At 43.1% G+C, this 23,842-nt stretch overlaps 1 protein-coding gene across 1 annotated transcript in view; it reads right to left on the bottom strand.

Moving 5' to 3' along the window:
• LOC311243974 (copine-9-like) overlaps nucleotides 1–23,842 on the bottom strand; it is a gene marked incomplete at both ends in the record, with an annotated part of 217,986 nt that overhangs the window by 11,313 nt on the left and 182,831 nt on the right. The window contains 6 exons of the mRNA XM_084333382.1: nucleotides 3,605–3,707; nucleotides 9,435–9,562; nucleotides 12,340–12,521; nucleotides 13,876–13,922; nucleotides 14,896–14,957; nucleotides 16,587–16,640. Coding sequence (XP_084189508.1) covers nucleotides 3,605–3,707; nucleotides 9,435–9,562; nucleotides 12,340–12,521; nucleotides 13,876–13,922; nucleotides 14,896–14,957; nucleotides 16,587–16,640 — 576 coding nt within the window. The remainder of the gene's footprint in view (nucleotides 1–3,604; nucleotides 3,708–9,434; nucleotides 9,563–12,339; nucleotides 12,522–13,875; nucleotides 13,923–14,895; nucleotides 14,958–16,586; nucleotides 16,641–23,842) is intronic.

The raw sequence follows: 23,842 nt of genomic DNA, 5'->3' as shown, positions 1-23,842 counted from the left end.
CTTGACCGAGGGAACGGTCCTGTGGAGCAACGTCCTGGCAGCTGTCTGCACTGACATGTAAACAAGCCGTCTGCACTGACATGTAAACAAGCTGTCTGCACTGACATGTAAACAAGCTGTCTGCACTGACATGTAAACAAGCTGTCTGCACTGACATGTAAACAAGCTGTCTGCACTGACATGTAAACAAGCTGTCTGCACTGACATGTAAACAAGCTGTCTGCACCGACATGTAAACACGCTGTCTGCACTGACATGTAAACAAGCTGTCTGCACTGACATGTAAACAAGCTGTCTGCACTGACATGTAAACAAGCTGTCTGCACTGACATGTAAACAAGCTGTCTGCACTGACATGTAAACACACTGTCTGCACTGACATGTAAACAAGCTGTCTGCACCGACATGTAAACACACTGTCTGCACCGACATGTAAACAAGCTGTCTGCACTGACATGTAAACAAGCTGTCTGCACTGACATGTAAACAAGCTGTCTGCACTGACATGTAAACAAGCTGTCTGCACTGACATGTAAACACACTGTCTGCACTGACATGTAAACAAGCTGTCTGCACCGACATGTAAACACACTGTCTGCACCGACATGTAAACAAGCTGTCTGCACCGACATGTAAACAAGCTGTCTGCACCGACATGTAAACAAGCTGTCTGCACTGACATGTAAACAAGCTGTCTGCACTGACATGTAAACAAGCTGTCTGCACTGACATGTAAACACGCTGTCTGCACTGACATGTAAACAAGCTGTCTGCACCGACATGTAAACAAGCTGTCTGCACTGACATGTAAACAAGCTGTCTGCACTGTGACATGTAAACAAGCTGTCTGCACTGACGTGTAAACAAGCCGTCTGCACTGACATGTAAACAAGCTGTCTGCACTGACATGTAAACAAGCTGTCTGCACTGACATGTAAACACGCTGTCTGCACTGACATATAAACAAGCTGTCTGCACTGACATGTAAACACGCTGTCTGCACTGACATGTAAACAAGCTGTCTGCACTGACATGTAAACAAGCTGTCTGCACTGACATGTAAACAAGCTGTCTGCACTGACATGTAAACAAGCTGTCTGCACTGACATGTAAACACGCTGTCTGCACTGACATGTAAACAAGCTGTCTGCACTGACATGTAAACAAGCTGTCTGCACCGACATGTAAACAAGCTGTCTGCACTGACATGTAAACAAGCTGTCTGCACTGACATGTAAACAAGCTGTCTGCACTGACATGTAAACAAGCTGTCTGCACTGACATGTAAACAAGCTGTCTGCACCGACATGTAAACACGCTGTCTGCACTGACATGTAAACAAGCTGTCTGCACTGACATGTAAACAAGCTGTCTGCACTGACATGTAAACAAGCTGTCTGCACTGACATGTAAACAAGCTGTCTGCACCGACATGTAAACACGCTGTCTGCACTGACATGTAAACAAGCCGTCTGCACTGACATGTAAACAAGCTGTCTGCACCGACATGTAAACAAGCTGTCTGCACTGACATGTAAACAAGCTGTCTGCACCGACATGTAAACAAGCTGTCTGCACCGACATGTAAACAAGCTGTCTGCACTGACATGTAAACAAGCTGTCTGCACTGACATGTAAACAAGCTGTCTGCACTGACATGTAAACACGCTGTCTGCACTGACATGTAAACAAGCTGTCTGCACTGACATGTAAACAAGCTGTCTGCACCGACATGTAAACAAGCTGTCTGCACTGACATGTAAACAAGCTGTCTGCACTGACATGTAAACAAGCTGTCTGCACTGACATGTAAACAAGCTGTCTGCACTGACATGTAAACAAGCTGTCTGCACTGACATGTAAACAAGCTGTCTGCACTGACATGTAAACAAGCTGTCTGCACTGACATGTAAACAAGCTGTCTGCACTGACATGTAAACAAGCTGTCTGCACTGACATGTAAACAAGCTGTCTGCACTGACATGTAAACAAGCTGTCTGCACTGACATGTAAACAAGCTGTCTGCACTGACATGTAAACACGCTGTCTGCACTGACATGTAAACAAGCTGTCTGCACCGACATGTAAACAAGCTGTCTGCACTGACGTGTAAACAAGCTGTCTGCACTGACATGTAAACAAGCTGTCTGCACTGACATGTAAACAAGCTGTCTGCACTGTGACATGTAAACAAGCTGTCTGCACTGACATGTAAACAAGCTGTCTGCACTGACATGTAAACAAGCTGTCTGCACTGACATGTAAACAAGCTGTCTGCACTGACATGTAAACACGCTGTCTGCACTGACATGTAAACAAGCTGTCTGCACTGACATGTAAACAAGCTGTCTGCACTGACGTGTAAACAAGCCGTCTGCACTGACATGTAAACAAGCTGTCTGCACTGACATGTAAACAAGCTGTCTGCACTGTGACATGTAAACAAGCTGTCTGCACTGACATGTAAACAAGCTGTCTGCACTGACATGTAAACAAGCTGTCTGCACTGACATGTAAACAAGCTGTCTGCACTGACATGTAAACAAGCTGTCTGCACTGACATGTAAACACGCTGTCTGCACCGACATGTAAACAAGCTGTCTGCACTGACATGTAAACAAGCTGTCTGCACTGACGTGTAAACAAGCCGTCTGCACTGACATGTAAACAAGCTGTCTGCACTGACATGTAAACAAGCTGTCTGCACTGACATGTAAACAAGCTGTCTGCACTGACATGTAAACAAGCTGTCTGCACTGACATGTAAACAAGCTGTCTGCACTGACATGTAAACAAGCTGTCTGCACCGACATGTAAACAAGCTGTCTGCACTGACATGTAAACAAGCTGTCTGCACTGACATGTAAACACGCTGTCTGCACTGACATGTAAACAAGCTGTCTGCACTGTGACATGTAAACAAGCTGTCTGCATGTAAACAAGCTGTCTGCACTGACATGTAAACAAGCTGTCTGCATGTAAACAAGCTGTCTGCACTGACATGTAAACAAGCTGTCTGCACTGACATGTAAACAAGCTGTCTGCACTGACATGTAAACAAGCTGTCTGCACTGACATGTAAACAAGCTGTCTGCACTGACCTGTAAACAAGCTGTCTGCACTGACATGTAAACAAGCTGTCTGCACTGACATGTAAACAAGCCGTCTGCACTGACATGTAAACAAGCTGTCTGCACTGACATGTAAACAAGCTGTCTGCACTGACATGTAAACAAGCTGTCTGCACTGACATGTAAACACGCTGTCTGCACTGACATGTAAACAAGCTGTCTGCACTGACATGTAAACAAGCTGTCTGCACTGACATGTAAACAAGCTGTCTGCACTGACATGTAAACAAGCTGTCTGCACTGACATGTAAACAAGCCGTCTGCACTGACATGTAAACAAGCTGTCTGCACTGACCTGTAAACAAGCTGTCTGCACTGACATGTAAACAAGCTGTGTGTGTGTGTGTATGTGTGTGTATGTGTATGTGTATGTGTGTGTGTGTGTGTGTGTGTGTGTGTGTGTGTGTGTGTGTGTGTGTGTGTGTGTGTGTGTGTGTGTGTGTGTGTGTGTGTGTGTGTAAATTAATACTTACATTGACCACAGCCTCCTTGGTCTGAACCATGTCAGATATGACTCCATCTGTTATCATCAGCAACACATAATACTGAGAGCCATCTGTGATCTCTGCTGCACAACTAAAGACACACACACACACACACACACACACACACACACACACACACACACACACACACACACACACACACACACACACACACACACACACACACACACACACACACATTTATGTGAAGTATGGTGACATTACATAGACTTACATTCTGTCAGAAACCCTACCCCCAACCCTTAACCCTGACCCTTACCTTAACCCTAACCCTTACCTTAACCCTAACCCTTACCTTAAACCCTGACACTAAAATAGCTCATCAAATTAAATCAGGATGTTGAAAACACACCATGTAATTTTCATTGGAACACCGTTTTTATTTTTTCACTTGTAAAGTAATTAAAAAACAAAGGTTTTCTAAGTCTGAATGCAAGATATAATAATGTACGAAACTTTTTATTTTGATACAGTAGAAGCCCTTAGAAGTCAGGCATTTACTGCTACTCTGCCACTACTTCACCACTCTGATTTTGTGACTCCTATTGTTCTCGACCGGGCCAGATTTCACACCTCCACGGCTGGGGAGATTTTCATCTTACATTTTTATTCGTCCCAAATGTCCCAGCCCCATCCGATTTCTTAGATTTTTTCACTGTTTATTTATCATGCATTGCAACACTAATATATGGTCAGTACGCCAAGTCAGACTGCCCATATAAAAATTATCTTGGGGGTCTGAGGGCAGTAGCCCCCGACCCCCTCCCTGGGGAAGCACTTAAATTAAGTACCAGCCCCCGAAAATTAACACCTGAGTGAGTTCTAAAGTGACATTGGAGTGGTAGATGAGTGGCAGTGGGGACGTGATTCTCGAGGGCTTCTACTGTAGATTACCTCATAGACTCACTCACTCACAATTATCCACTCTGTCCCTAGTGGTGGTTCACAGTTTGACTCATATTCAGATAATCTGCACTCATGCTTCACATATACAGGATAACGTGTGTCCTTGTTCAGTGATACATTCAAGGAAATGTCACATTTAACTCATTCAGCGCCAAAAACGAGATATCTCATTTTTGTGAGCCAGCGGTTGAGCGCCAAAAATGAGATATCTCGTTTTTAGTTCATTTTTCCTTTTTTCCTATTGTCTCATACTAAACACTCGCGCAGGCCTTGTGAGTGTGGATTGGACCTGCAATGACGATTGAATCCCGCCAGGTGGCAGTATCACCTACCTTATGAACATGCATGGGCCAGCTTAGTGTGGGCCGCCCCACAGCACCCAAAGCACTAGGGACGCTAGTATAGGGATTGAGCAGCAGTGAGCAGGACAGCCAACTAACGTTCGACAATGGCGATCGCCTAGAGCAGTGGTTCCCAAAGTCGGGGTCGCGACCCAAAGGTGGGCCGCGAGCAGCCACGGGTGGGCCGCAAGATGATTTCCAAAAAAAAAGAAAAAAAGAAAAAAAAGAATTGTCAGGCCACTGAACTTAGAAGCAGGCCAGGACAGTGTTTCTAGTTGTATTCTAAAATTCTATTCTATTGTATTCTAAAATGTGACTATATGGTTTTATATTAACTTAATAAATAAACAAAAACGAAAAATCTACTTATTTCAACGAATATTTCAAACTAAATAACAGATTATGCACATAAAACGCTGAAAACAACCGAAGCAACAATAGTATTTTAATGAGGCTATTATTATTATCATTATTATTTTGCAACAAGTTAGCCCTCTCATAAATAGCACATATAAATGAATAACTAACTTGAACTAACTTAATAGGATTGAAGTGATATTTGGCTTAAAAAATCGGTCGCCTGACAAAAAAAAAAAAAAAAGCCTGACGATGTGCATTGGGCCGCGGCTCTCTGACGCCTTATTTTCTGGGTCCTGGCCTGAAAAGTTTGGGAACCCCTGGCCTAGAGCGAACTATTGGATATTATGAAGAAGACTAAATGGATTATATGGATGATGATTATGGACGATAAGGTGCGCTTCCACCAGACTATGTTGGACTCAGCACTTCTGGTAAATCATAAAAATACTATAGTCAAACCAGCCAATGAGGAAACCTACGGCTCCGTCTATAGCCTGGCCCGAGCAACTATAGACGAAGAAGGCAACGGATGAGGGCCACCTAACGTTATATGTACTGATCCTGTTCTGATTCAAGACACTTGGACTCGGAGTGGAGTACCTTCTAACAAAGGTAACGTCTATTTTACGTCTATTTTACAGAGCCCCATCCTAAAACATGCCTTTGTAATGATCACAGCGTCGGAAAACGACCCCCCCATAGGATTTTTTTTGAAGAAGCTTGGATAGGGTAAACAGGGGAGTTATTAGATTAGATTAGATTCACTTTATTGTCATTACACAGTACAAGACAGTGCAACAATATTGTGTACGTCCAACCAGGATGTGACAATCAACAGTCAGTTGCAATAAGACACATATAAATAAAACTGTACAGTAAAGTGCAACCATGTTGAGAAGATTTTTTTTTTTTTAATAAAGTCTACATAAACTATATAAGCTATAAGCTACACAGGTATACATACAGTGAGGTGCAGTGGGCTAAATAGAATTTTGATTCAGAAGTCTGACAGCTGAGGGGAAGTAATTTTACTTGATAAAGAGTTTTGTTTAGAAAGGCTTCTTTTGCGCCCTAATGCAGTTCAAAAGAGCTTTCACAATATGAATACAGAATAGAGGCTCTCATTCTCACCGGCCTCATATCATGGTGTTTTATGTGGTGATCCTGCCAAGTTATGGACCAGGCATTTACAATGATACAATATATCCATGTTGACATCCTTCTAGCAGTAACTGTAAAAGAATGCCCTGCCCTACAGGTAGGAAACAAATGCATTTTCCTCCTCCCTCATCAGGAACACACTGTCATTGGACTGAACCATGTGATCCTCTACCTATAGCTAATGTTCCTAATGGTTGAGTTCAGGAAGTCAAGGCTCCCTGCCTCCCTCTCTCTCCATCCTGGAGACGCTGTAACATAACAAACACGGTTTTTCCAATAACAGTAAGAGCAATGCACGTGTTGGATTGAGTTACGTGGTTGTTTTGTGTGTGTGTGTGTGTGTGTGTGTGTGTGTGTGTGTGTACGTGCGTGCGTGCATGTTTGTGTGTGTGTGTGTGTGTGTGTGTGTGCGTGTGTGTGTTCTCCCTGGAGTGTCCTTCACAAACACACGCACATACATAGAAGAGGAGCGGATCTGTATTTACTGTGGTATCGATATTGAGAATGAGTTTAATTTTATGTTTTATTGGCCACTATACTATGAGTTGCGTAAACAGTTATATGACAGGTGTAAAAACCTTGAGTTAATGTGGTTTAGTGATGTGAGGAACCTTTAGACAATCTCTTAAAAACCTTGCCAATCCTCTCTGTTTTATCGACCAAAAGAGAGGTTTTTAGGTGTTTATTTTAATATAGATCAAGTTGAATCTGTGAAATCTACCGTAAATCCTCTAATAGTGGAGGGCATTCAAATAGAGGACGGACCTCTTATAATGGACGGGGGGTTTGATACATGCAGACAAATACAGGCCGGCTTCCAATACAAGTTTTTATTTTATTTTTCGTGCCGTGATATAGAATGAGATAAACTCTTGCCAATGCAAATTAAGTGCTGCCTCTCTCTACCGTTCCCGCTACACTCTGACTACATTAACGTTTCCCTACTCTCACTTCGTTGGCGTTAGCTAACGTTGTCATAGCAGATCTGTGGTGTCGGCTGGATGACGTTGGCTTTGTTTTGCAAACGTTAGTTAACGTTCGCTATCTATATGGCGTTGGCAGGCGGAGCTGGCGTTGTCCAGTTGACATTACAGATCATGATGGCTATGATAGCGTTAGCTAAAGCTATTGCTGCACAGCATGTTATCAACTTGATTCGACTCAGGTAGAGTTGAGAAGGTACCACACGCTAAATTGTCCATGCGGACCCCGCAACCTATAAACAGTTCCAACTTCAGTGTGTGAATTACGTTAATCCACCACAGTTTCACAATTACTGTGTTGCACTCAATATTTAAATTATATGTTGTACTGCAGGTATGTGCCCATGTTTTGCCTTAAAAGTCTGAAAATGAATGGATTATGTCCATGAGTGTAATTTTTTTAAATTAAGGCCTGCCTCTTATATAAGCCTCTCTCTAATAAAGGCCTGGTGCTCTTTGCAGCTGAGGTAAATACAAGACACGTCCAATATTAGAGGAAATACGGTAGATTGAGACCAGACTCAGCTTTAACCAAACAAAGCCCAGCAGTGGTCCTGCTTCCACCAGGCCAGACCCAGGCTGCAGCAGTGGTTCTACATCCACCAGGCCAGGCCGCCTAAATATTAATGGCAACCCACTTGTGTCTAACCACGCCCAACTTGCGTCTAGCCACGCCCCCGCGGCAGCAGCAGAGCAGAGCTCTGCCGCGGAGCTCCGTCGCGGCAGCATTATGTAGCAGTAATCCCCCCTTTTTCACTATCCAGAACTAGCTCAATTGGCAGCGCTGCATTGCTGTGGATCCTACGGCCCGTTGCTGGCAAGTTCGATTCCCTTCAATTTTTTTATCTTTTTTTTTAACGTGCATTCGCATTCTTTCGCCGTTAAGTTTAGGCATAACTTTAAGCATTGTTTCGGAGTTGGTTAAGGTTAGGCATTGTTTCGGAGTTGCTTAAGGTTAGAAGGGTTAAGTTTAGGCGCTGTTAAGGAGCTGGTTAAGGTTAGAGTTTGTCTTAGAGAATGGCAATATTTTTTAACGTGCATTCTTTCGCCGGTTAAGTTTAGGCATTGTTTTGGAGTTGGTTAAGGTTAGGCATTGTTTCGGAGTTGCTTAAGGTTAGAAGGGTTAAGTTTAGGCGCTGTTAAGGAGCTGGTTAAGGTTAGAGTTTGTCTTAGAGAATGGCAATAGACAGCCTATTTCCGCGCTGCAGCTCTCTCGCGCTGCCGTGGTCACATGGGTGTATTGGCCAATCAGAGAAACGCTAAACACAAGTTGGTTGTCTAAAATATTCACGCGGCCAGGCCCATGCTTCACAACCATCACGATTCTCTCTCACGATTCTTATTTTTTCAATAAAATCATTCATCATCATCTTTCTTAAACAGACACATAACATATCAAAGTGCGTGACTTAAACTTAAACATAACATATATGAAAGTGCTTGACTTAAACGTAAAAGTCTCTTGTAACATACAAAATAACTCAAGTCAGAATCGTCAGCATTTTAAAAAGTTAAGTAAAAAGTAAAAAAAATAAAATTTAATAAAAAGAAAATCGTCATAATTTAGAAATTAGATTGCATAGGTCTATGAATCGAGATCGCGATTTTATTTCGATTAATCGCCCAGCCCTAGTGTGTATGTGACAGAAGGGGTAGGTTATCCGCAAAGTCAAGGTCTTCAATGGTGGAATAGAGGGTCCAACAAATCCCTCTTGCCTTGTCTTCTGTGGTTCTCCTCATAACCCAGTCTATTGCAAGGTTGAAAAGTAATGCTGACATCACACATCCTTGGCGGACTCCGGATCCTACTTCAAAACTGGTGGTGCCTGTTCCCACAGTGCAAGAAAAGCTGGTGTAGAACAGTTTGATGACATTAACTATGTGGGAGGGGACTCCATACACACACACACACACACACACACACACACACACACACACACACACACACACACACACACATACACACACACACACACACACACACACACACACACACACACACACACACACACACACACACACACACACACACAATGTCAGACTTACGTTGCTACTTGGTTGATGACTGGGGCGAAGTTGGTAGGTCCATACAGTTGTACAGTCCTCAGGCTCTGGAAGTAGGCCTCCAGAACACCCTCTATTCCCACACAGTTGACGTTGTCATCGTCTCCACTCTGCAAGGGGCAACATACGTATGTATTGTTTATATCATATACCAGTACTTTTTTTTCTTTTCTTTTCTTCTTCTTATTTGTGTACAAATCACATCATGTCTCAATGGGCTTCACAGGCCCAGAGCACCATTTCTGGGTACAATCAGAAAGTGATTCCGTTTATAATGTCTAATAAAGTGAATAATTGTATTAAACTTTCTACATTCTCTTTATTTGTCAAATATAATTGAGTACTTCAGACGAAGAACCATGAGTCTGTTTTAAAGGTCCCATGTTTTGCTATTCCTTTCACTATTTGGGCAATGTTACACAATTCCTGTGAGTCTATGGAACACATCTCTAAGTTTTTTTTCAAAAATATTCATTGTTTTGTATTTCTAATCAAGTACTCTAAAGCAGCATTTTTCCACTTCAAGATTTCAAGCTGTTTTGGGCTGGGCTCTGCCCATACTCGCAAAGCGCTTTGAGTGACAGTCACCCACAGTCTGCACTGACAGACAGAGAGAGACATAGAGAGATTGAGGGGGATACTAATTAATTTCGCCGCAGCGGGGCATAATCCCATGGGACAATGCATTGGTAACTTGTTTCAAATGACAATATATACCCCTGTGAATATTATAGCACGGATCGGAATACGGACGTGCGCGCGGGAGCGTGTGCAGTGATATTTTGCAGCAGGTTGACAGTGATATGCGAGTGCTCCCCACTGCATGTGTTTCCCCGCCCACGGGCGGTCGGGAATGTGTGTGGGGTGCTCCGTGTCCCTCTCTCTCTCTCTCCCTCTCTCTCGCTCACTCGTTCTCTGCTCTCTCTGTCGGCACCCGCGCCACGTCAACCCGTTTGAGGAAGTGTCAGTATTTCCACTCGCTCTGTTGTTGAGTGTTATGCAGATCAGCAGCACCTACTGACGTCAGGGAGCAAGTCAAATCAGAATGGCTTAGTTCAGTGAGGGAGGATCTCGTGAACTCAAGACTGGACTGATGAGCCCAAATGAGAATTAGAGACACAGACCCCATTGATACAACCCCACGTTGCTAGATAACAATGCTAAACACTGGAAAAGGCAATTTATAAGACATGGGACCTTTAAGTTTTCAATGCCTCTCAAATGTTATTATTTAAGATGGAAATTCATGCTAACTACTTAGAGTTAGGCCCTGTCTACACGTATAGATATTTAGCAAAATGGATCTTTTCAGGCTCTGTTTAAAAAAAATCCTCGTCCACACGACAGGGTTTTAAAAAAGATCCAGACGTAAACGCAGAAACGCATATAAATTGCTCCAACAAGCATTCCGGGCCAGTAGGTGGTAATAAGCGATATCTCAAATACCATAGAACAACAGTATGATCATGCGTAGTGAGATGATTTTCATTGGCGGCAGCAACTAAAATAATTATAGCGACAGAAAATCCGAATAAGAGACAACGAACCCAGTACTAGGTTGGCAGTGTGAAAATATGCCGACAAACATTAAATATCTTCGGAACCGTTTGTGTTAAATTGTATCTGAATCGGGAGATTGTCTTCTCTCTGTGCAAATTGAAAGTGTATATCTCCTTCACATTAAGCCTGGCTAGCAGTGCACATAGAATAGGGCATATGCTATTGACATTCAGTATTTCTATATTTCATATAGTTTCTCTATCTACTCCAGTGCGCCGTCAGACAGATTCGGCAATCAGACAGATTCAACCGTCAGACGCTGCTTGCGTGTAACGGAGAGAGGCGCTTGTGGAAAGTTAGAGTATTGTGTTCATTCATAGATAAAGACAATAGAGGTTGTGTAGTTTCCGGTGATATATCACATTCAAACTGTTGATGATTTAGATTAACTTTACAACTGCAAATACATGGTCTGTCCATAAGCATTAAAAAATTTACTTACAGTACAGTATATGGTTCTTCAGTTCAAGGGTTCAATTAAAGATGCACTAAGATTCTCCACCATATGATACAAAAAACGAAGGTGATCAAGGACACTCTTGCATTCAAGCAATCCTTGATTGCCTTAATGTTTTGTATCGCTCAGCAATTAGGTTTGCTACAAATGCCCCCTTTTCAACACATCACTGTGACTTGTACACATCTGTAAATTGGCCATTGTTACACTCTCTATGAGAAATTCATTGGCTTACACTAATTTACAAAACCTTCCTTGGTCTGACCCCTCCTTAAAATGGTCATCTACTCCTATAACACCAGAGCTGCTCACCATATCTTGCTAGATGTTCCTCATGGTAACACTTCCTTCGGTCAATCCTTCTTCCAATTTGCTGCTCCCAGCAGTTGGAACGAGATGCAAAATACTTTGAAAATGGACAAATTGACTCCCCTCACTACTTTTAAGGACTCTATCGCAGAGTTGTTTACACACACCTGCAACTGTCATGCAGCCTTTTAACTGTAATTTGACTGTTCGGCTTCATGTATTACATACCTTGTCATTTTATTTGGTTGTTTGTTTGATGTGTGTTTTAATTATTTCCTGTACCTCTGTGATGTATGTATCACCTGTCTCTTTTCTATATACATTTTAAATATATATATATATATATATATATATATTTATGTATTTATTTTCCCTTTGTCCTCTCACCAGGCTGTCATTGTAAATATGAATTTGTTCTTAATTGACCTGCCTGGTTAAATAAAGGTTAAATAAAAATAAATATAAATACATTTTAAATGAGGACCATTTAGACATGTTTGTGCGAACAGGAAGTCTGAGCACCACAACAAAGCTTGAATGAAGGAACAGTATGTGTCTCACCAGTGGGAAGGCGTGAGACACCTTGCCATCGGGGGGCAGCCTCGCCCCGAAGCCGTAGGCGGGGAAGAGCTTGTCACTGTCATAGTCCTGGATAATCTCCCCTACAGCCTTCAGAGCCATACCATACGTATTCATCTGATACGGACTCATATAGTGGAGCGAGGTAGGCTGGGACGGGTTACCTGAGAGAGAGAGAGAGAGAGAGAGAGAGAGAGAGAGAGAGAGAGAGAGAGAGAGAGAGAGAGAGAGAGAGAGAGAGAGAGAGAGAGAGAGAGAGAGAGCGAGCGCATAGGAAAGAGAGAGGGATGTAACAAGGTCCAAGATGGTCAGAGTGACTCAAGTCGCTGTTTTCTTGCCAGAGAGAAAGACACACAGCTGTCCAGGAGTTGTTGCTCCAACACGGCCCTTTAAGAACCACACCGCCGCTGGAGTATCATGGTAGAGAATAGCGGTGTGGGAGTCCAAATACTTTACAGTATGTTTTCCATGTCTTAAAACACTACTATGGTCTGCATCATTCTGTCAGCTCAGCTTTAGATGTATGGAGGTTCTCTCAATATAATGATTTACACCTAGAGTTATATTTATAGTGACTCTACTTTATTCCAATATTTCTTGTATTCTTGCTTAGAGAGAGAGAGAGAGAGAGAGAGAGAGAGAGATGGGTAGAGAGAGAGAGGGAGAGACATAAATAGAGTGATGGTAGAGATTGATTGCACAGAGGTGTGATTTAACAACATACTTTAATCTGCACAGATGTGTTATTTATCAACATAATCTATTTTCTACAGAGGTGCAATTTAACAACATACTCTAAATATGTACAGAGGTGTTATTTAAAAACATAATATAATCTGTACAGAGGTGTGATTTAACAACAGACTCTCTACAGAGGTGTGATTTAACAACAGAATATAATCTGTACAGAGGTGTGATTTAACAACAGACTCTACAGAGGTGTGATTTAACAACAGAATATAATCTGTACAGAGGTGTGATTTAACAACAGACTCTACAGAGGTGTGATTTAACAACAGACTCTCTACAGAGGTGTGATTTAACAACAGAATATAATCTGTACAGAGGTGTGATTTAACAACAGACTCTACAGAGGTGTGATTTAACAACAGACTCTCTACAGAGGTGTGATTTAAGAACATAATCTAATATGCACAGAGGTGTGATTTAACAACAGATGCTACAGAGGTATGATTTAACAACAGATGCTACAGAGGTGTGATTTAACAACAGAATCTAACCTCTACAGAGGTGTGATTTAACAACATAATCTAACCTCTACAGAGGTGTGATTTAACAACATAATCTAACCTCTACATTGGTGTGATTTAACAACAGAATCTAACCTCTACAGAGGTGTGATTTAACAACAGAATCTAACCTCTACAGAGGCGTGATTTAACAACAGAATCTAATCTCTACAGAGGCGTGATTTAACAACAGAATCTAACCTCTACAGAGGCGTGATTTAACAACAGAATCTAATCTCTACAGAGGCGTGATTTAACATATTCTTACCATTGGAAGCTGTGAAGTCTATAGCTACTGTGAAGTTCAGCTGTGTTCTGTTGAAAATAAATTGGACAACAGGGTTGATCAAAACAAAGATCCAAGGTCATTCTCTGTCTTTATATTTCTCTCTTTCTCCTTCTCTCTCTCTCATACACACACATAGGGTTAGGAAGATTGTAATCAGAACTATAATTTGTTGAATTACTCCAATTCAGTGGATTTATTACTTTGCATCTCTATTTAATAATACAGTATATCTCAAACTCAAACATTTATATTCTTTACATTTTATATTTCCAATACATCCTGTGATTTGAATGACCGTACATAAATAGACAATTTGTTCTGCAACATAATGCTTAGATTTCATTTCACAATCAAAAATATGTTTTTTTAATTCCCATTCCCAAAACATGTGCACACACTCAAAACACACACGTATGCACATACTGTACACACGCCGGCCCAAGCATGTCTACGTCTCCCCACAAGGATAGAAAACGATTTGGAGGTGACATTTGGACACACGCACACACACACGTCCAGCTACACGTTTATTGACTAATTGATTTAGCTCTTGTTTGCCCACAGTGAGAGAAAACTAAACTAATGGAAGAGCTAATTAACGGTGAATGAAGTGAAAACATTAGATATTAATATTTACATGTTAGATTTGCCAGCGTGCCCCCCCCCCCCCCCCCACCACCTCTTTCCTGGAATTCTATCCTTCAGCTCTAATAGAAATTCTACACAATGTTTGCAAAGAGCCTTCAGCACCTAATCCAATATCACACACACACACACACACACACGCACACACGCACGCACGCACACACACACACACACACACACACACACACACACACACACACACACACTCACACACACACACACACACACACACACACACACACACACACACACACACACACACACACACACACAAACACTCACATAAACGCATTTGCACACACACACTTCCTGTGATAGTCATTGAGAAAGAAAGGTAATCAACATTCTGCTCACCCTCCACGGATGAAATCCACAAACGTGTACTCTGAGTCCACCTTGAAGGACAGGAGAGTTACCTGGTGACCACGCACGCACGCACACACACACACACACACACACACACACACACACACACACACACACACACACACACACACACACACACACACACACACACACACACACACACACACACACACACACACACACACACACACACACACACACACAGTGAGAGAGTGAGAGGGTCAGAGAGAGAGGCAGGGAGAGAATGTGAGAGAAAAATAGAGAGAGACAGACAGACAGACAGACAGACAGACAGACAGACAGACAGACAGACAGACAGACAGACAGACAGACAGACAGACAGACAGACAGACACATAACATTGCATATTGACATGATAATCACTGCTCTTTTTTACTGTTAATTAATATACATCATTTTTAAATGACCAGAGTAACACCATAACATGATGTTGTAAAAAGATGAAACTATCCTATAGGTCTGCTCTAAGTCATTAAATTGATTATTCATGTATAGCAACAGTTGAGGTAGAAAATTACTTGATGCCATGATTTTAAAAACTTCGCTTTTTATTGGTAAATAGCAGAGTAATTTCACATAACATATAGCAGAGAGAGATAGTTCTCCAACTTGTGTGCGTTTAGACTTGTGTTTAGAGACAGTGGTCCCCTCTGATCTCCTGGTTGTGCCCCACCTAGGTTATCTAACTATCGCGCCGCCATAACTAGAAACACTGACCTGGCCTGCTTCTAAGTTCAGTGGCCTGACTGCGAGCAAAATACATTTGATTTTTTTCTTCGCTGGCCAGGCCACCGGGAAAACTCCCGGTGCTACCGATGGCCAGTCCGGGCCTGCCAGGACCCCAGGACCAACATCCCGACCCCGCTTCGCTGCTAGATCATGGATTTTTACTCTCTCATTTGCCGATGCCCACAAACCAATGTTGGATTCTTTAACTCCAATTACCAGAGCAGTGAAGATCTCCAAATAAATTACACCTAAGAATGTTAAAGCCCAATTGATCATTGCACTTATATATATATAGTTATAGTGTGACTGATGATCAATTCAGTGCAATATCAATATTCATTAACACTTTTCTCACTTAGCATTGACTCAATCATTACTGTATCTACTGTATAATTACCCAACCCGACAATTACTCGTAATGTATCATTGAGAGAGAGAGAGAGAGAGAGAGAGAGGATGACAAAGAGAGGAAGAGAAAAATAAACTTTAAAGGGCCACTTTGCAGTCTTCCAACCATAATCCTATGTTTCTGTTGTGAAGAGGAGGATTTGTGATAGTCAGACATACAGTAAAACTCACCACCGTGTTCTGTGTCTCCAGAGCTCAGCCACATCCACACCATAAGAAACACTCTGTGGAGAGCAGTCCTCTAGTGACCTGCAGACATTATGTCCTAAAATATTGTGGAACATATTGGAGAAAATAAAGTCTTCAAGAGGAAGTTCTTTCAGCTGAGCTCTGGAGACACGGAACACGTTGGTAACAAAAAGAGAGAGAGAGACAGACAGGCATAGAGGTGTGTGAGAATAAAGGTAACAAAAAGAGAGAGAGACAGACAGGCATAGAGGTGTGTGAGCATGAAGGTAACAGAGCAGAGGGAGGAGAGGAGAGGAGATTAAATGAGAGGATAGGAGAAGAGATGAACTCACAGTGCCAGAGTTGATGTATTTCCTCTTCCTTCCTTTCTTCTTGGGATTTAGAACCTGTTGGGATTCAGAGGTCAGAGGTCAGGCGTTTCTTTTGATAATGGGCTGATTAAAATGTGGTTTCTGAAAATGAATCTCCTACTGGGATGATGTGTAAGATTGTATGTATTATTTATTGCTGCAGTCAGGTCAAAACTTTGTATTTCAAAAACGTCAACTTTGCACAAAAAAAATATATAGTAAGAAAACCTACTTTAGGGCTCGGCCACATTGATCTGTTGTGTCTCTCAGTCTGTGTCTGTTTTTAATTACTTTTCAATGGGGAGTATCTGTTTGTTGGGCAGAGTCCATCTCTGCCAGATTAGTATCCATTTTGACGGGCAGACATTGTTTGGATAGGATGAACTTTTGGAACTGACGGATACATTACCCTCCGTAGCAAAGATGTTGTGTCTGCATTACAGGCATTACATTATCAGTGGCGGCTGGTGAAAAATATTCTAGGTGGGGCTGTGCCATATTTACTCAGTTTCATTAACTACAGTATATAACCAGACCTGCAAACTGATAAGAGGTGAAAAAGGTGACATGTTTGTAAACCAAACCCCTGTAGGGGTGTGGGGGCATTGTCCCCCAGACGAAAATCTTTGTGAATTGAACATGTAAACAAAGCACTCTGAGAAGAAAATAAAGGGAAAAGACAACATTTATCTCAGGCAAAAAACACAACTATATTCAATATACAAAGAAAATGGGGTCAGGGGAACATAAAATGTATATTTAAAAAACAATGGAATATACTGTCCAGTACAATAGTATGCTCGCTCAATGGTTAAAGATCAAATATCATCCTGGTGAATATATCCTGAATTATCTCTAGGTTTTTATTATAGCGAGGTTTCTTTACTCCAGTCCAGACCCATGATGTTGCACAGTTACAGTTAGGTCAAAATGATTGGCACCCTTGATAACGAGCAAATAAGGTAATGAGCTATATTTTCTGCCAAAAAATATGGGGAAATTATATTACACGTTATTGTGCATTTTAAACACAAACATACAAAAAATCTTAAAACATTTATTTTTAAAATGTTTATTATATTTTTAGCGGTGGAAATGTACTATAGAGAAAAATCCACTTTCCAACACTTTCCACCAGGGAGGGCGGCGCCCTAGCGCCCTCTAGTGACCAGCCACCACTGCATTACATTACATTATTAGGGTCTAATGAAAATCAAGCCAATGTTTTCTCTTTGTTTTTTGATGGATCAGTGTGGCCACACCCTTAACCTGCCCCCCCCCCCCCCCCCCCAAATATCTATAGCACCTTTAACAGCTTGAGTGCCAGCAGGGGGCGCAGGATTTAGCACTTTAGTGCCAGCGCTATGCTATGTGTCTAATACGCCCATCGCTTATCAATGACTTGCTTGCAGTCAACATTGTCGAAACGGATTGTTTTTTTATCTGTACATTTCCGTTTTATACCATTTTGAAAAACGCTCGTTTTTGGAAATGTCCAGAAAAGAAAAGTGATTCTGCAGGAATCGCCCTTTACTGGAATACACAAAAAGCGTTGACATTTTTCGGCCTATTTATGAATCGTTTTCAAATAAAGGCTAGATTATCGATAGTATACTTATGCACGCTAGAGAAGCGGGCTGAAAAATCGATTATCTTATTTCCTGATCAGCACACACACACACATAGAGCCTACGTTGATATATCTGTGAAAAAAGCTCTGATTATCCCAAGACTGGTAAAATAGATTCCTTACCTCAGATCAGATGTTCTCCAAAAAGATTATTCCAATTCCTGATCACCATTCCAAATATCGATCGCGTTTATTGATCCAACGCTGGGTGCTTGAAACACATATTCCACGCTGTTCTGAGGGACCACAAAGACTGCAATCGGCTCGGATTACATGCCTGACAAGTAAAATGTGGATTCCGGATTTTCTTTTACCCATGCTGTGAGGTTCTCCTCTCCCTGGACCTTTAATTCCTGTTCCCTGTACTTTAATTCCCTGTCTCCTCGCTTCACTAGCCCCCACCCTCGCGTTCGTTTGCTCTTCAGCAGCCACTCCGCGCAGCAGACGCGCTCTTCACTCCAGACGCGCATCCAGACGCGCATCCAGACCTCCGCGCAGCAGACGCGCTCTTCACTCCAGACGCGCATCCTGACGCGCATCCAGACCTCCGCGCAGCAGACGCCCAGACGCGCATCCAGACCTCCGCGCAGCAGACGCGCTCTTCACTCCAGACGCGCATCCAGACGCGCATCCAGACCTCCGCGCAGCAGACGCGCTCTTCACTCCAGACGCGCATCCAGACGCGCATCCAGACCTCCGCGCAGCAGACGCGCTCTTCACTCCAGACGCGCATCCAGACCTCCGCGCAGCAGACGCGCTCTTCACTCCAGACGTGCATCCAGACGCGCATCCAGACCTCCGCGCAGCAGACGCGCTCTTCACTCCAGACGCGCATCCAGACGCGCATCCAGACCTCCACGCAGCAGACGCGCTCTTCACTCCAGACGCGCATCCTGACGCGCATCCAGACCTCCGAGCCAGACGCGCTCTCCGTACCGGCGCGTACTCCAAACAGCCGCGCACCACTCAGTATTCCGCTTGGACAACCGATTCCCCGTGGCGACGCGCTCGCCCTGTTTGATCCTGCTCTCTTTACGCACAGCGCCTGGGTGAGTTTTGCAAGACTGTCTTTGACCCTATCGTTTTTCGTGTGTGTTAAACACTGAAGAGATCCTGCTTTTTGTCAGACTGTCACTCACCCTGTGCCTGCTTTTTGGATTGTTCATTTGGGATAATATTTGCTTGAACATCGCTCACTGTGTGTATTCACACCGAAGATATTATCACTTGGATTATTATTGGGACTTCGCTCACTGTGTGTATCCACACCGAAGATATTATCACTTGGATTAGTATTGGGACTTCGCTCACAGTGTGTATAGCACCGAAGATTCATCACGTGGATTGTTGTTGGGACTTTGCTCACAGTGTGTATTTACTCCGAAGATCCAGTCACTAGGATTATCTGTTTGGGACAAGTCACTTCTCCTGTCACCTGCTCTGTTCCCAACTGTACTCTGAGCTAACCCGCTCTCTCTCTCCCTCTCTGTCCCGTTACCACCTCGGAGAGCTGCCGAGAGGATTCTGCAGAGCGGCTCTGACGTCACTGTCGGATTCCTCAGACGAACCTTCCCGGGAGAAGCTGCAGAGCAGCAACATTCTTCTAATGCTCTTGTCCCAGTCTTTGTCTGTTTTCCATTCTCTAGTCCTCCTAGTCCTCCCTGTCCAGTCCTTCTAGCCCTCCTAGTCCTCCCTGTCCCCAGCCCGCCTCCGCGGGCCTCTGTCCCTGTTTCCCCACCCTAGTCATCCTAGTCCTCCCTGTCTAGTCCTCCTAGTCCTCCCTGTCCCCAGCCCGCCTCCGCGGGCCTCTGTCCCTGTTTCCCCACTCTAGTCCTCCTTGTCCTCCCTGTCCCCAGCCCGCCTCCGCGGGCCTCTGTCCCTGTTTCCCCTCTCTAGTCCTCCTAGTCCTCCCTGTCCAGTCCTCCTAGTCATCCTAGTCCTCCCTGTCCAGTCCTCCTAGTCCTCCTAGTCATCCCTGTCCAGTCCTCCTAGTCCTCCCAGTTCCTGCCCTTGTCCCTTGCCCTGTCCTGTTTCCCTTAGCCTTCCCCTTAGCCAGCTCGCCTCTTAAAGGCACTGTGCCTTTTTCCCATTTCTTGTTTTCCAGTAATTTGTGTTCTCCCTTAAAGGGACAGTGCCGTTTTCTGTGTGTTTCAATAAATGCCCAGTTCTTGGCTTACTCTCATACCTGTCTTGTGTTGTGCGATTGGGGTCGGTTACAAACCATAACACATGCGTTTTCATTCAGTCCAATCCAAAAGGTGCATTACCATCCGGGAGACGATAGGGGGCGGTATTTTCCCTGTTCGAGCTCAGAGAGAGTCCCAGTGGTAATGTGAGGCTAGATTGATGAAAAGTGAATGGAAATCGCAAAAAAAAAAAAAAACCCGATTCATAACGAGATTTCTCGTCGTTGGCACTGAACGGTTGGCATGAAATAACAAGAATTCTCGTCGTTGGCACTCAAAGTGTTAATAACCTCTTAACTCATTGACTGCCTTGCTGTTTTCCCATCTTCGCTCCCTGGCGCCTGCGTTATAGCCCATTTTCACGATGTTTGCGGACCCATCGTATACTATATTATAGCTATGGAGACAATAGTATGGCTCATTTGACAGGCACTATTTATAGTACAATATGGATGAAACAGTTCATTTCTACATCCCTTCGTTTGTGCGCTATACCACGGTAAACATCGCCTCATTTAAAAATAATCCAGGCTGGTTTTCTAGATCGTGAGATAAAGTGTGTTTTGTGCAGCGTATGCGCAAATCTCGCGGCTGCTCGCCTGAAACCTATATTATTGCCAGGTCAAAGGTAAACACGTGACCTTGTTTCTTCACAAAGCCGGGGGGGGGGGGGGGGGGGGGCGTTTTCCGATGCTGCGATCATACAAACGTATGTTTTAGGATGGGGGTTTGGTAAAATAGATGTTACCTTTGTCAAAAGGTACACTACCATTATGTTTCTTCACAAAATCATCGGGGGCGGAGGTGTTTTCCGACACTGCGATCATACAAATGCATGTTTTACGATGGAGTTTCGGTAAAGTAGACGTCAAATAGATGTTACCTTTGTTTTAGAGGTACTCCATTTCTCACTTCGAGTCCAAGTGTCTTGAATCAGAACAGGATCAATACATATAACGTTAGGAAACGCACCTTATCGTCCATAATCATCATCCATATAATCCATATAGTCTTTTTCATAATATCCAATAGTTTGCTCTAGGCCAGTGGTCACCAACCCGTCGATCTTGATCGACTGGTCGATCTTTGAGACCTTCCCTGTAGATCTTTCCCTGAATTTTTTTTTAATTTGTCTTTTTAATTTTTTTTTTTAATCTTTCCCTAAGAGTCCACATTACAGTTCTACTTTTGTTTTGATGTGAAAAGTGATGCTGCATAAGATTACTGCACTTAGCACTGACTGAGAAAGTACATATGACAGTTCTACTTTGACAAACATATTTACAATTAGCATTTTCTAATGTTAATAATATGAGAGTCCACATTACAGTTCTACTTATGTTTTGATGTGAAAAGTGATGCTGCATAAGATGACTGCACTTAGCACTGACTGAGAAAGTACATATTACAGTTCTACTTTGACTTTTTAATGTTGGACCAAAGCATTGCATGTAATTAGAATACAGGCAGATAAAAGTAATTTAGTTTAAAGTACAATCTTGGCTGTCTTTTTCTCTCAACGCTTCAATAGGTAGATCTTGCCTTCACCAAAAAAATAAGTGATCTTGGGCTTAAAAAGGTTGGCGACCACTGCTCTAGGCGATCGCCATTGTCGTCCTGCTCACAGCTGCTCGCAACCTACTAGTAGAGTGAGTCCCTAGTTGTTTGGGGGTGGATTTGGTCGATTGAGGTGTCATTCGAACGGCAACAAATATAGCTTTAATTTGGTAATTTATATGTTCTGCGAGAAATGCGGCCCAGAGCCGCTAGACGCTCGCAAAGTGCCGTGACTTTCGTCTGTTCCGCCGGCAGGCACAACGGCCCATATGTTGGCCATTGCATGTTAAAAAGGTTTTCTCTTTGTTTTTTGATGGATCAGTGTGGCCACACCCTTAACGTGACCCCCCCCCCCCCCCAAATATCTATAGCACCTTTAATAGAGTCCCAAACATAGACTTTCCCAAATCATCAAAATATGACCTGACAGGTCAATCTCTTTCTGAGGTCACTGTAGTGACATAAATTAGACAACTATATTTGACAAAAATGAGTATGATAAATGGCACAAGCTTAGCATAAGAACACTTTTAGGCTGGACACAGTATAATGTTAATGTTAATTTAGTTCTGACAGGTCCAGGACACTTTGAAGAGTCACTTAACACTATGGCGTCCGTTCACGAGTATATACGTGTTTCGATTCCATGCGTTGTGGTCCAGAGCCACGAGTATACTCGTGACGAGTTGTTATTGTTTTATTCCATATTTATAACGCTTATTAGGTCCCCGATCCACTTGCAGGATCTTTCCACATATTTGGTTTTCGAAACATGCAGTACCGGCCAGATCCGCTTAGGGGCGCCATTGCTCCACTGCAGTATCATTGAGGGGATTTTAAAAAATTGCTTTTACAGTCCTGTGGGCGGATCATAGAGCCTCGATTCCAAACGAAGACCCTCCATCTTTGATCAGCTTGCCGAACGTATTTTTCAGCGTGGAATAATGGGATTTATGATTAGCCAATGTACATATCGATCTACCAGAATCCGATGACTGGTGAGGAAATGCTGCCGGCGATCACATGGCCTGACAGTAGGATAATATTACCCCAAATTACAGCTGGATTGGACATTGTTTTATAACCTAACATGATAGACTACTGACATTGGCTACCTGAACGCACACTCTATTGCTAATCAATAATACTGATCGGCGTTCCCCGCCGCCCCCATTTCATCCATAGATGCTCTGTAATAGTCCGGATGCTACGCAGTTTGTTTTATTTCATTCGTATATATACAGCAGAAATGGCGTTTGATATAACGGCGCCAACGTTTAGCCTTTTTTGCAGCCTCCTGAAGAAAAGCCTAGACGAAAAGCGCGATAAACCTTATATTCACGACGCTATAAAATGACAACCAACCGATGGATTTTTATTTTCTTTAAGCCATTATGAAGGCACGGTTTATGCACTCAAGTGACAATGAGAATGGACAGATAGCAATACTATAAATGATATATATAGCTCTTAGAAAGTACATCGGTTTGTTTACAATCCTCTGTCCTCTGAGGCCTAAATCGCTGCAAGACTGCGGTCGCCATAGTATTAATTAGAGCCCCCACCCACCCACCCACCGACCCATCCATCCATCCACCAATCCACTCACCCACCAAGCCATCCATCCATCCATCCATCCATCCATCCATCCATCCATCCATCCATCCATCCATCCATCCATCCATCCATCCATCCATCAAACCAGTCAACCATCCAACCAACCAACCAACCAACCAACCAAAGAATGATGACATTGGAATCTTATGAATTGAAAAGTGGCAAACTGCTTAGAACAGCATCTTGACCATATATCCATCCACACTGGAATGTTATGTACTGAAAACACTGGATGTGCATGGATGGGA

Source organism: Notolepis coatsorum, assembly GCF_963971535.1.
Source record: "Notolepis coatsorum genome assembly, chromosome: 17".
Taxonomy (NCBI): domain Eukaryota; kingdom Metazoa; phylum Chordata; class Actinopteri; order Aulopiformes; family Paralepididae; genus Notolepis; species Notolepis coatsorum.
This window is presented reverse-complemented; position numbering and strand designations above follow the sequence as displayed.